This window comes from Gracilinanus agilis, chromosome 6, assembly GCF_016433145.1.
Source record: "Gracilinanus agilis isolate LMUSP501 chromosome 6, AgileGrace, whole genome shotgun sequence".
NCBI lineage: Eukaryota > Metazoa > Chordata > Mammalia > Didelphimorphia > Didelphidae > Gracilinanus > Gracilinanus agilis.
This window is the reverse complement of record NC_058135.1, coordinates 274,749,432-274,762,984: the sequence shown is the minus strand read 5'-3', so window position 1 is coordinate 274,762,984 and position 13,553 is coordinate 274,749,432. Positions and strand designations below refer to the sequence as shown.

At 34.5% G+C, this 13,553-nt stretch overlaps 1 protein-coding gene across 2 annotated transcripts; it reads right to left on the bottom strand.

Annotated features, from left to right (window-relative positions):
• Positions 1 to 4,260: 4,260 nt before the first annotated feature.
• LOC123251877 (olfactory receptor 4P4-like) lies at positions 4,261 to 12,711 on the bottom strand. 2 transcript variants are annotated; one of them, XM_044681204.1, is made up of 2 exons: positions 11,803 to 12,711; positions 4,261 to 4,305 (listed from the first exon to the last, which is right to left on the bottom strand). In XM_044681204.1, the coding sequence occupies exons 1-2, from the start codon at positions 12,709 to 12,711 to the stop codon at positions 4,261 to 4,263; spliced, it is 954 nt and encodes a 317-aa protein (XP_044537139.1). The 2 variants fall into 2 exon arrangements, with proteins under 2 accessions (XP_044537139.1, XP_044537140.1); XM_044681205.1 differs by lacking the exon at positions 4,261 to 4,305 and having other exon boundaries at positions 11,782 to 12,711.
• Positions 12,712 to 13,553: the final 842 nt, after the last annotated feature.

The window sequence follows — 13,553 nt, the reverse complement described above, 5'->3', positions numbered from 1 at the left end:
AATATTCCTTCATTGTCTATACTGCCTTTCTCCTCTTTCTTGTTTATCTTGTTATGGTTCTCTTGAATTTTTTTGGACATCAAATTTTTCATTTAGTTCTGGTCTTTTCTTTATGAATGCTTGGAAATCTATTTTGTTAAATGCCCATACTTTTCCCCTGAAAGTATATAGTCACTTTTGATGGGTAGTTGATTTGTGGTTGTAGACCCAATTCTCCTCCTTTCCTGAATATAATATTACAAGTCTTGTAGTCCTTTAGTGTAGAGGCTCCCAGATCCTGTGTAATCCCTTTTGTAGTTCCTTGATATCTGAATTGTCTCTTTCTGGATGCCTGAAATATTTTCTCCTTGGCCTGGAAGCTCTTGAATTTGGCTATTACAGTGATGGTCAAACTATGGCTCACAGGCCAGATGGAGACCCCTGACATGTTCTATCTGGCCTCGCAACATTATTCCTAATCTGATAAATACAATGAATAGGATACAATACAATAAACTTCTAAAGAGTTGCCTTAGAACCAGACTGACAGATGAGCATTTCCTTTCCTTTGGCCCCCTCCTTAAAAAGTTTGCCCATCACTAGGCTATTACATTCCTAGAGCTTGCTTTTGAAGGTTTAATGTAGGGAGTGATCTATGGACTCTTTCAATGCCTATTTTACTCACTTATTCAAATATACCATGGCAATTTTCTTCAATAAATTCTTGCAATATGACGTCAAAGCTTTTGTTTTGTTCCAGGCTTTCTGGTAGTCTACTAATTCTCAAATTGTCTCTCCTAGACCTGTGTTTCAAGTCAGTCATCTTTTCAATGAGATATTTCATCATCTCCTTTTTTTCATTCTTTAAATTTTGCTTTATTAATTCTTGCTGCCTTCTGAGATCATTAGCTTCTACTTGCCCAATTCTCGTCTTTAAAGAGTGATTTTCTGCTATGATCTTTTGATTTTCCTTTTTGACTTGGTCTATCCAGCTTTTCATAACTGCCAGCAGGTCAATGTTTGTCTCAAATTTGCTTATTACTTCATTTGATTCTATGCTTCTTTATCCATGTGGGCGATTTTGTCTTTTAAGCTGTTATTTTCTTTTGGTACTAATTTCATTTCTTTTTCCCACTTTTCTTCCCATTTTTCTTCTATCTTTCTTATTTGGTTCTTGAACTCCTTTTTGAGTTCCTCAAGAGCTTGTGACCAATTTCCATTTTTTGGAACATTTGGATATTTTTTTTTGTTTCTTATTCTCTGCTGTTGCTACTATAATTTGCTCTTTTTCTCCATATAAATTATTCAAGCTTGAAAGCTCTTTTTATATGCTGCTTATTTCTTTTATTAGTTGTGGATTAAGGTTCCTGTATATTGGTGAACATTGCTTTCTTAGTTTCTGTCTCTCAGGGCTTTGTCTTGGTTATATCTTCCAGGCAGTTCTTTGTGTAGCACACTTTAAAGCATTTTGTCCTCAGGCTATTTTTATAGTCTGTTATGATTAAAATTGATATAGATGGATATAGATAAAAGTATTAATATTTTAATTAAAGCCATGTTGGTAAATTTTAGAAATACCATGCACCTGCTAAGATCTAATTCAAATCTCTCACCATTACCTCCTGCCCACCTGGATGCCTCGTACCAAAAAGAGCATCCCAATCAAGTCCTCTCTATTTAAGCTATGCTTTACATTGGCTCACATCACCACATAAGATAGGAAATCATTGAATCATGGGAAATGTAGTTTCAAAGTCCCCTAAATGTCCACAGGAAGTTTATGTCACATATGTAAATATTTAAGGCTCAAATGAACCCCAAATTTCCACTAACACCTTCCCCCCTGAGAGCGGAAAGATACTGGTCTCCTTGAATGTTCTTGTAAACATAACTTTTAAATTACAGAAATTTGGGGATAAAACAAAAGAGGATAAAAACTAGCCCCATTGACAAAAAGCCAATTGGGGCAGTCCCCTATTGGCAAAAGAATGTACATTCAAAAACAAATGCATGCAACTCCTCATAGTTCAATCAACTGCACCCCAAAGTTCATTTTGGATCTTCATGATCCAGTGAAGGCTTTTCAGGCATCTTCATGGTGCCTTCTCCAAACAGGTTCATTGTCTGCATTCTGGGGAGATGGTAAATTTTTTATCCTGAAATTAATCTCAAAAGAATTTAAACTTTACATTATAGATTATAAAACATATATTCCCTTCTGAGGAGAATTATACATTCCCCCCCCCCGAAATTACTCCTAAAAGAGTTAAAATTTTATCTTATAGATTGTAATACAGCCATTATGATTATAAAACTTACACATCCCCCTGAGGAAGATCACTAACACATTCTCCCCTGAAGAGGGTACTCTAGATCAGCTAAGGATACATGGCTGAGTCACGGGGTTATATGAAATCAATTGGCAAAAGAAATTAAAAAGAATAAAATCCAAATAAAAGAGAAAAAATTAACTTGTGAATGAATTGTAAAATGTCAAAGTCTTATGTGCAAAAAAATGTTAGGAAAAATAAACTCATAAGAGGTCCTTGAATCAAGGCCCAATTAAAGTAATTTAAGCAGTTTCCAATTACCCATTCAGGAGCCAGGACTACAGAAAATTGCCATTCTATATATAAGAGAAATAAGAGGACCAAATATGTGTGCAAAGCCATAATGATAGCCAATCTTAGGTGCTTACTAGGAATTGAAGTTAAGGGGAAGTCTAGCCTCTAAAATGTTAGAAAGCTGCAACCCCAAAATTCAAACACTAGTTTCAAGCCCTTCATTATTGGCATAGAACTTCCTCAATTCATGGTCTGCATGACCTTTTGGGTACTTTGCAGATTCTCAGTTGGTCTCCATGACCTTGTGGCTCTTTTTGCTCCCTTCTCATAAAATCAGACAGAGAGGCATTAATCACAGTCTCATAATATTTATCAATAATTGGCAGTTTACCATAGTATAAGGCTTTTTCTGCATGCATAAATATTATAGCAAATATATATTTATATTAAACTTATATTACTATAAAATCAAAAAGGATTAATATTGATTTATATGTACTTTAAGTACAAAAATGAGAAAAAGGAAAAAATCAATTGCTCTATTAAAAAAATTAAAAGGAAAAGCAATAAGAAAATTTAAAATTCAGGAAAAAAACAATGTTTTTCAAGTATAAAAATGCGAAAGAAGAATTAGAAGGAAATAATTTATTGCACATATAAGGAAAATAATAAAAAATATTTTAAAAATCAAAACATAGATAGCTTAGAATTAGTCAAAGGTTTTTCACCCAAAAATGAGATCAATTTCCTGTTAAGCTTTTTCATTAACTGAGTGTGTAAATGGTTTTTATAAAATAGCAAATTCAAAATTCATATTCAAATAAAGTACCATAATTTCCAATAACACATTTAAAGACAATAGCAAACAAACCCATTATTATAACCACTTGTTATGATGTATAAAAAAATTGCATACTTGTCACAAATTCAAAAGGTATAGTAAATCATTCAACCTTGGCTGAGATATTTTCTTAAACTCTATTACTGCCTCCATAGCAATTGTGGGGCAGAAACTAAAAAATATGATTTAAATAAAACTTTCTGGGTCTAAGTTATCCTCAGGAATTCTAGATTCTTTTGATGGGAAAGCAAGCTAAATCATAGAGACAAAACATCAAGCATACAGGAGCTCTCCCGGCTTCCTGTGTAAAAAAAATGGGTAGGAAACTCCCATGTTTCTTCTACCCCTTTAAGACAATAATTCTTTATAATAAATATATAAAACGTAGCATTTATACAGACAGGTACTAGGCATCTAAAGTCAATTCCAAAGACCTCTTATAAAATTTAAATTTAAATTCTCAAGGCATTAAAATCTTCAAGGTTATACACAATTATCAAGATTATTAAAAACTTAAAGCATATGATCCTATAGTTTAGATGGCAAATCCAGTGTAAATATATAAGGCTTATGGGCTTTTTTGAAACTTAAAAATGTTTAAGATGTTCATAAAAGGTACATATAAGAGAAATGGATTAATACAGGTAAACTTAAAATAATGAAAACTTAAAGAAATCAGGAAATGCAATATAAGAAACAGATTACAAGCAATACAGTCAAAAAACCTTTTTACCAATTCTGATAGATTTGTTCACTATTTGGGAGTTAAAATAAAATCATAAACAGAATTAATCAACAGCCAAAACTTCATTAGCTTAAAATGATTCAGTGCAACAGAAAAATCAACAAAACAACAAAATTAATTCACAAAACTAATCAGCAAAATACAATAAAATATAGAGATTTTTTAAAAAGAAACAAAGCCCATTCAGTTCTGAGGTTTTAAAATCCACCTCTGTTCGAATTCAAGTTCCTTCTAACTGAGCTCTGCACTTGAGCACAGTATAGATGACTCCATAAGGGTATATAGTTCAAAATCTTGGGCACGCCTAGTTTGTGAAAGGGGTGAATTTCTCCCCTGAGTTTCAGGCAAGATAATTGCAAGGAATAGTTTGAAATAGGCCATGTAACCCATGTTTGGCATTTTACCTCCTGTTTGAAGAATAAAAGCTAGAGCCCATGTGGAAGCCAACTGGGGTAGTGGCTAGAAAAGACACAGGTTGGAGATCCCACGTGGAGGGCTTGTGGGGTGGGGTGCCTAGGTTAGGCTTTAAGATAACCACGTGGAGGTCTCGGGGGGAGGAAGGTAGCTAGAGAAGTTTCTTCAGATTAAAAGTCATTAATGTCTATGAGGAAACACCTCTAGGAAAGTCCCAGGTGCATGAAATGAGAGAGAAAGGGGTTTTTACTTCTCCAGTCCCAGGTGGCAGCAGAAGCAGCCCCAGAAGCAGTGGCTGTGGCTCGGGATCAGTGGCAGAAACAGCAGCAGCAGCAAGGCAGGAAACTGGCATTTGGGTGGTATGGGGCAGAGGCAGCAGCAGGTATCCAGCATTGGAACAGCCTAGCAAAAGCTGGGATCTGCACTGGGTGGCAGGAAAAGGCTAGGGACCCAGGGAGGGTCTGGCAGGTGGGGCCTGCAGTCCTTGGAATTAAATTCATGGGAAATGTATGAACTAGAAGTTAGGAACAGGCTGTTGGAAAAATGGCATTCCCCTTTCCTGGAAAAGTAGCTGCGTGGCTGGGGAGAAGAAAAAAAACTTTCCCCTTTCAAAAAATTGCTCAAAAGGACTGAGCAAAGTGGTCAAAAAGAGCACAAGAGCAGTTCTGAGGCTTCAGGGAGGATCCAAAGGTGTCTCAGAGTTGCAAGGCTTGGTAAGCTATCTGAAAAAAATGAGAGTCCAAATTCCAAACTTCTGGTTGCCGTTACTGTTATGATTAAAACTGATATAGATGGATATAGATAAAAGTATTAATATTTTAATTAAAGCCATGTTGGTAAATTTAAGAAAGATCATGCACCTGCTAAGATCTAATTCAAATCACCCACAATTACTTCCTGCCCACCTGGCTGCCTTGTTCCAAAAAGAACATCCCAATCAAGTACTTTCTATTTAAGCTGTCCTTTTCATTGGCTCATGTCACCACTTAAGACAGGAAACCCGTTGAATCATGAGAAATGTAGTTTCAAAGTCCCCCCCACAGGAAGTTTATGTCATATATCTAAATATTTAAGGCTTAAATGAACCCCAAATTTCCAGTAACACAAGTCCCTGCAGCCTCTGCTGTGACCAAGCTTGTTTCTTTTTTTTTAAACCCTTTCCTTCCACCTTGGAGTCAATACTGTGTATTGGTTCCAAGGCAGAAGAGTGGTAAGGGTAGGCAATGGGGGTCAAGTGACTTGCCCAGGGTCACACAGCTGGGAAGTGTCTGAGGCTAGATTTGAAACTAGGACCTCCCATCTCTAGGCCTGGCTCTCAATCCACTGAGCTACCCAGCTGCCCACACCACCCTTGTTTCTGCCCAATCGCCACACTCTATACTTATGCTCTGTGCTGTTCAGTCTTGGGTACCAAGTCTTGCTGCCAAGTCATTGCACTGCCCACAGAGTTAAGTCTGTGGTAAGCCAGCATCAGAGAAATTAAAGACTGCCCAGTCCTCTCTCTGATTCTGGCATGGTAGGTGGTGAGGGGGAGGGGTCATCAGCTTTAACTTTGATAAGTGAAGTTTTAACCTCTTATAGCATAGAAATCCCAAAATACTGCCCAACTTTAGGGCTGCATCCCATAGGAGAGCCATTTTACTTGTATAATTTTGATTTCTGTCCTTTTGAGATGCTTCATATTGCTCATTTGGAAGGTAATTCAGAAAGTTTCTGCTACTCTGTGGCCATCTTATATCTGCTCCCCTGTATTGATCTTCTATTTTAAAAAAAAATATCTCTTTTGTATACAGGTGAAGTAACAGTATTGTTCCATTATGGAATATATATTTTTACATTCTCTGGCAAATTCTATCAAATTGCTCTCTAGAATGGTCGGGTCAATTCACAACTCCACCTAAAGTGCATTAGTATCCCTAGTTTCTTATATCCCATCTGACATTTGTCATTTTCCTTTTCTGTCTCATTAGCTAATCTGATGACCTCAAAATTGGTTTAATTTGCCTTTTCTCGCAAAAAGCTAAATAGAATTTTATAAATCTATAGATAACTTTGATTCCTTTATCTGAAATCTGATTGTTCATATCCTTAACAATTTTTCAATTAGGGAATGACTGAATAGTTGTTTATTTTTAAGATATTATTTTCTTCACTATTTTTTGTGCCTTTTGTGTCAACAGCTGCTGACTGTTTTTCCATTATTTTCCAATATCACTCTCATTTCTCCCCTCTCCAAATTTTCTTCTACTTTTATTATTTGACTTTTAAAATCATATTTGAGCTTCTCCCCTAATTTTTTTTCTTCTTGAAACAAATTCATATGTTATTGTTTTTTTGGAGACTTGTGCTGACTTTGTTGTCTTCTTCTTAGTTTATGTTTCATCTTCTGTCACCAAAATAACTTTCTATGTTGTTTCTTTTTTAGTTTTTTTTTTTTACTCATTTTCAAGCTTCATCCTTTTTTTATGCTATATAAACTATTAAAATGGACTTTGTAATTGTGGTGCTGATAATATTGTTCCAAGCTTCAGGTTCTTTGTTCAGCTGCCTTAAGAACTAGCTTTGTGATCTAGGAACTTTTAGTTTTTTGAGGTGTTGTGATATAAGAAAAGATATGTTTAATACACTCCTGGTTTGTGCTCTAGTCTGTGAATAATTACAAGCACTCTTTCATACCTTGGAACTATGCTCAGGATCTCCTGTTCTCCTGTGACACTAAGTGCTAGTGTGTGCTAATGTTCCTTCTCACATTAGGTCAGGAAAGCAAATAGCTGGATCTGTATATGGGCAATGTAACAAGAGTCCTGCATCTAGGGCCAGTGAAGGAATCTTTCTTTCTGAGCAATTGTTCAAACACCCTTCCTATCTGGGACTGAAAGTTTCAGAATCCTTTGCTGTTGATTCAGCTGTCTTTAAAACCTGTTGCTGAGGTGGGGCCTGCTTTGGTGTGCTTCTTTGTGCTTGACTTCCACCCTAGTTCGTTAGATTTTTGATACCTCCGTTCTAAAATGTTTTGGGCCAAAAAATCATCTCATGCTGCCCTTTTTGTAGGGTTATGTTGCTCCAGAAATCATTTTGAGGTGTTACATCATAGTTCTTTTGAGATTAATTTGGTAGAGAAAAGGTGGGCCTGTTTACCTTGTCCTCCATCTTGGCTCTGTCTCCAACCACAGCTTTTCAATAAGCACTATAAGAAAAGGGAACCATTTCTGTATGTGTGTTTGTGTTTGTGTGTGTGGTGTGTGTGTGTCTGCTTATTTATTTATTTGTTTGTTTGTTTATTACATAAAACTGCATTATATTTCATGAGCATAACTTTTTTCCAGACTCTTACTTGTTATCAAGATTGATTTTAAGTATGTGTTCCCAGGTAGAAGAATGATACCATGGTCATGGTTACATGATTCATAATTTTTCCTACCCCTTTTCCCGACTCACTCCCTGAGCTGACAAGTAATTCCATTGGGTTATACATGTATCATTGTGCAAAATCTATTTCTGCATTATCATATTTGCAATTAAGTGATCTTTTAATGCCAAAAGCCTAATATTTCCATTGTTAAAGGGATTCTCTTTATCTCTCCCTCTGTCTCATTAAGAGGCAAGAGAGCAAGATTTCTAAGTACGATCAGAACTGACAGGGGTCAGTGAGCCAGAGCTGAAGATTCCATTGCCAGGGAGATCAGGACAGAGATAAGGAATGAGAGCTGACAGGGGCTTTTTGTTTCTGGATCTGGGGAGAGCAGGAAGCCCATTTCTGAGGCAAGGGAGACTGGCAGTTGGCTACTGGCATTTGGCTCATGGAAAACTGATGAAGGAGTTAGTGGGTGGTGGCTGTTGATTATTTAGGAAGATAGGTAAGTTAGTGAATCAATTTTTAGATAGTGTAGGTTAGAGCAGCCCTGGTGTTTGTCAAGCAAGAAGAACCTGTCCTCAAAGGACAGTTAGAGGTAGGTTATTAGAAAATGTATGCAGTATTAGGAATTTAGGTATAGTCATTTAGAATAATAATCGCTCTTTCTTCTTTTTTTATTTTCTATCTTCACTTCTCAAATTAAACTGTTTTATTCAACTGCTCTCCTCACTTTTTTTGAACTCCCTTACACCATCTAACCATGTGATCAATCATATGTTTTCACGTTGTGTTTCTACTACCACAGTTCTTTCTCTGGATGTGAACAGCATTCTTTCTCAAAAGTTCTTTGGGAACATCCTGGATCATAGCTTTTCTACAAATTAGAAAAGTCTGTTACATTTGATTGTCCTGAACCATATTTTATTGGAAGTATTTCATCCACTGTTTGACTTAACTGGCAGTTGGTTTTGCAAATACTTTAAACTAAATGAATTAGATAATTAATTCACTTCATAGTACAGAATTTAGGATGTTAATTAAAATATTATTTTTTTTTGATAAAGTTTGATATGGAGAAAGAAAATTTCATTAGCCACACAAAGTTTCCAGCCCTGAAAAGTACTTTATCAAGTTGAAGGGAAAATAGAAAATTCTTTTTAAATTTCTGTGTATAAGACACAAGATTTCTTGTAGGAAATATTTCATTATTAATGACATTAAAAGTTATTCATGAGTTATTCATGAATTTATAATCTTTTTCAGCATATTTTGGTATAAACTCTATCAACTTCAAAATAAACCTTTTTACCAAAATAAACAAAGAAAAAATGCAATATAAGTGAATTTTAATCAAAAGCTTTGGAGAATTGTACTAAAAGCTAAATATCCATTTGTTATTTATTTTATACATATACATATGTATATTTATACACTTACATGTATTCATGCACACACAGATATATGCACAAATATGTTTGTTTCATGTTATATATTTCTGATTTGAAAGTTTCAACATTTGCATCTAGAAGACAAAAAAAAATCATTATATGCCTGATATTACATACATATTTCTTAGTTAAAGACTACTCCACATTTTTGGATTCTATTCCTAGACAATCAAAACTAGTCTTCACGTTGATTTGCCTTATCATTTAAAAATATTCTAAATTTTATTTCATGAGTTGGAAAACATTACTTTAGCAGTTTATAGGCTTTGATATGCTCTTATTGAAATTCATTTTGGAAACAAAAAGTTAACAAGTCCTTTAATAGGACCTACAAGAAGTAATAAGAGGTTCATAGATCTAAAAGAAGAATGTTCCTAGGAACTTATCTAGTTCAGCCTATAATTTAAACTACATAGTACATGAGTCCTAGAAAAGCCAAAGTCCAAAAGGTGATAAAAAAAAAAAAAACCAGAGCCTGGAATCAAAAAGATTCCATGGCTCCAGTTCAATGTCTTTTCCATAGTACCAAGTGACTCACCAAGATATAGAAGAGTAACATGGTTCTAATTCAATGTCTGTTAAAAGAGACTTCTCTCAAAATTTCGGTGCTTGAAGTACTTCTTCTATAAGAACATTTATCTTATTTGCTGATATGCATTGGTAGCTTTAGAAAGATAGTCTAAAAATAACTTTTATCCATTGACAGTTTCCCCACCAATCTCTTGAGATCCTCAGAACATATATGGATGGCTATTATTTGAAAATCAAGTGCTGAATTCAGTGTCCATATGGGAAACTAAAAAGGCATAAACGAAAATGTCATTAAATTATTCCTCCACTGATTTATGTTTAAATTAGTTGCTGATGAACAGGAGGCTCAGAGTGAAGATTAAATGGATAATTTTGGAGCCTACTAAGCTTTATATTTACCTACATAGATCAAATAAGGAAAATCTTTCACTTGATTTGAATATCTGGGTAATTAAAGGACAGACAGTCAGGAAGTCCATTGGAATCAACATAAAAAACCATATCAGGAGATGTCATATACTCATATATATATATAGAATGTATTATATGTATATAAACGTAATTATATGCACATGTGTACATAATTACATGAATGTTTTCCTATGACAAGAAAACTCTAAATGGGGTCACAAAGAGTCAAACGTGACAGAATCAATTGATTACAATGATAAACATGTTTATTATTATTTTCATGTTTAATGTTAATGGAAATAAAGCAGAATGTTTGATGGATATATTTTAAACCTTCTATTATAAACCAGAAAATTGATATGTAATAATATTTTCAAAGAATGTACTACTTTAAAGAAAGAAAAAAAGCAATATGGACAACACAAAAGCTTGATATTCATATTTAACCTCCTTCAATGAATAACATTTTTGGAGTTAATTAAGTATTGGAACTACTATTGGGAATAATTAGAATATTGATAGATGAAAATAGGGTAAAAGGGTCATTCATTACCTTAAGAAGAAGAGAGAATCTTCAGAAGAATTCTTTTTGAAGAATTGGGAGGTGCCTATGAGGTCTGTTGGGAAAATAACTAACATTCTTGGAGTTTTGCTACTCTGAGGGTGGCTGTGTTTGGAAATGTTCTTTGAAAAATCTTGGAATAGAGTAACAATCGGTGTTGGAGGAAAACCTGGAAATTTGGGAAAGTTGTGGTGGAAGAAGACGAACAGTAAGAAGAAACAAACTGTTTTTCTCTTTGTCCTTGAAGAGAGAAGTAGGCCCAACTCAGGCCCAACTCAGGCCATGGAGAGAGCTGACAGTTTGAACAGTGAGAGAGAAGAACTGAATTGATTTCTTTCTGAAGGAAGAAGAAGGAGACAGTAAATTTCAAATATACATAAGAGGATAATTGATTAGAATAAGTTAGTAAGAATAGCATTTGGGGAATTAATTATAGATTAAAGAGGTTTAGTGAAGGCCTAGTTTCTTGCAGAAGTCACTCCTTGCAGATTTTTAGGTTTTGAAGTTTGGGATCCAGTTGGAGTAATTAGATTTTTAGGGAATATATCCTCCATCTTATATTTATCCTATCCTTCCCTTCCTTGATCCTTTTATTGACTCAATGCATAGGTTTGTTATAAACTGCCTCAAGGAAATTTACCTTCATCAAAGTTAATGAGGCACAACTGCTACTAAGGAATTCTAGCTCTCACCAGCTATTAGGCAAATGACCAATAGTGATCAATAATCCCTGACAACAGTTACTGTATAAATTCTTACGTTACATTTAATTACTTTTCCATTTCTTTCTATGTCACTACTATCAAAACAATTACCCTCCCTGCATACCAGGATTGATATTTTATAAAAACATTTGATTCTAAAATAACATTTGCATATCCAGTTTTTTTTTCCTTCCATAAAATGTCAGAGATAAATGAATCCATATGTTTTAGATTTCTTTTCCCCTTATCTTTTGACACCATACCTTTCTCATGGCATTTTTCATCTCAGTATTTCTCAGAGTGTAGATCAGAGGGTTGAACATTGGAGCAATGATAGTATAAAATAGAGCAAACACTTTATCCTCAGGGTAGGTGGTGGGAGGGCGAAGGTAGGAAAAAATTGCAGGGACAAAAAACAAAATGACAACCGTGACATGAGACCCACAGGTAGAGAGAGCTTTCCGCCTCCCTTCAGCTGAATGTGTGCGTAGGGTCCATAATATAAGGGCATAAGAAACAAATAATATTACAAAGATCCCAGAAGCAATTAGTCCTGAGCTGAGGACAACAAGAACACCAGTGTTGTAGGTGTCTGTGCAGGCAATTTTCAGTAAGGGGAAGATGTCACAGAAATAGTGATCGATTTCATTGGGGCCACAGAAGGGTAACTTAAGAGTCATGGAAAACTGAGGAAAGGAGTGAACAGCCCCACCTGCCCAGGCAGCTAAAACAAGAAGGTTGCACTTCTTCCTGCTCATGATGACCATGTAATGGAGAGGTTTACAGATGGCAACATAGCGGTCAAAGGCCATTGCGGTCAGGATGAAGACCTCGATACTGCCAAAGAAATGCATAGAGAAGATTTGGAACATACAGAAACCATAGGAAATGGTTTTTCTCTCAGTTAACAAATCTGCAATTAATTTTGGTGTAACACTGGAAGTATAGTAGATGTCCATAGAAGATAAGTGACTAAGGAAATAGTACATTGGTTGATGGAAAAGATGAGTAAAATGAATAGAGATGAGGATTATGAGGTTTCCAAAAATTAGACTAATATAACAGAATAAAAAAAGAATGAAACAAAATATCTGTATATTTTTGTCATAGGAAAGTCCAAAGAGAATGAATTGTGTGACATTGCCTTGAGCTTCCATTTTGTTTCTTTTGGCACTTTATAATCAGGTTTAAGTTCTATATCTGAAATGAGAAGAAATATTATTTTAGTGCAGGCAATTTCATGTAAAATATGTTTCATTTTCTAGGTTTGTGACTATTTTCACTATTTTATTAAAAACAATATATCAAGAATGTTCAAAGGCAGGGAAATAGATTGATAATAATATTCTTTCAAATCGTACTAGGAAGATGAAAAGAATAGAAAAGAGAACTTTGACATTTTATGATAATTATCTTCAAATATTTAGTGGACTATCATTTGGAAGAAAAACTAAATATTACATACACACAGACATATATATACAAAAGTACATACATTGGTACAAATACATGTGTACATGTGTCTATGCAGTGATGGATATCTATATAACTATATCTATAGACATATATATAACTGACATATATATATATATATTTGGGTATTTGAATCATTAAAAATTCTAAATATTTAAACATGATTTTAAAAATAATTGTCTCTGGTGTGAATTCATTATTATAATGAGCAGGTTGGTAACAATTTATATTATTAATCCCTTCAAGTAAAACTTTGCTTTTAATGCAAAAACATTTATATTCCTTAGCTCCTCCATTTCACAGCCAAATCTAAGCTCAGATAATTGTTTCATCTAAGTACTGAATAAATGTATTATTTAAATTAATTAAAATCAAGCAATCACATTCTTACCAATGCAGATGTACCCCAATTGTGAATTAGTCTAATATGCATAGTTATTCACACTTTAAAAATTCTTCCCATTTCTAAACTATAGAAAATTAAGCCATAATGACAGAAAAAAATTACATAGAAAATGCTATCATT

Excerpts from the sequence above, each read along its gene's own strand:
- LOC123251877 (XM_044681204.1), bottom strand. The coding sequence starts at position 12,711 with ATGGAAGCTCAAGGCAATGTCACACAATTCATTCTCTTTGGACTTTCC. Across the intron at positions 4,306-11,802 it reads GAAAGGTATGGTGTCAAAAG|TTGTTTCTTTTTAAAAAATC; the intron begins ATAAGGGGAAAA and ends ACTGAATGGGCT.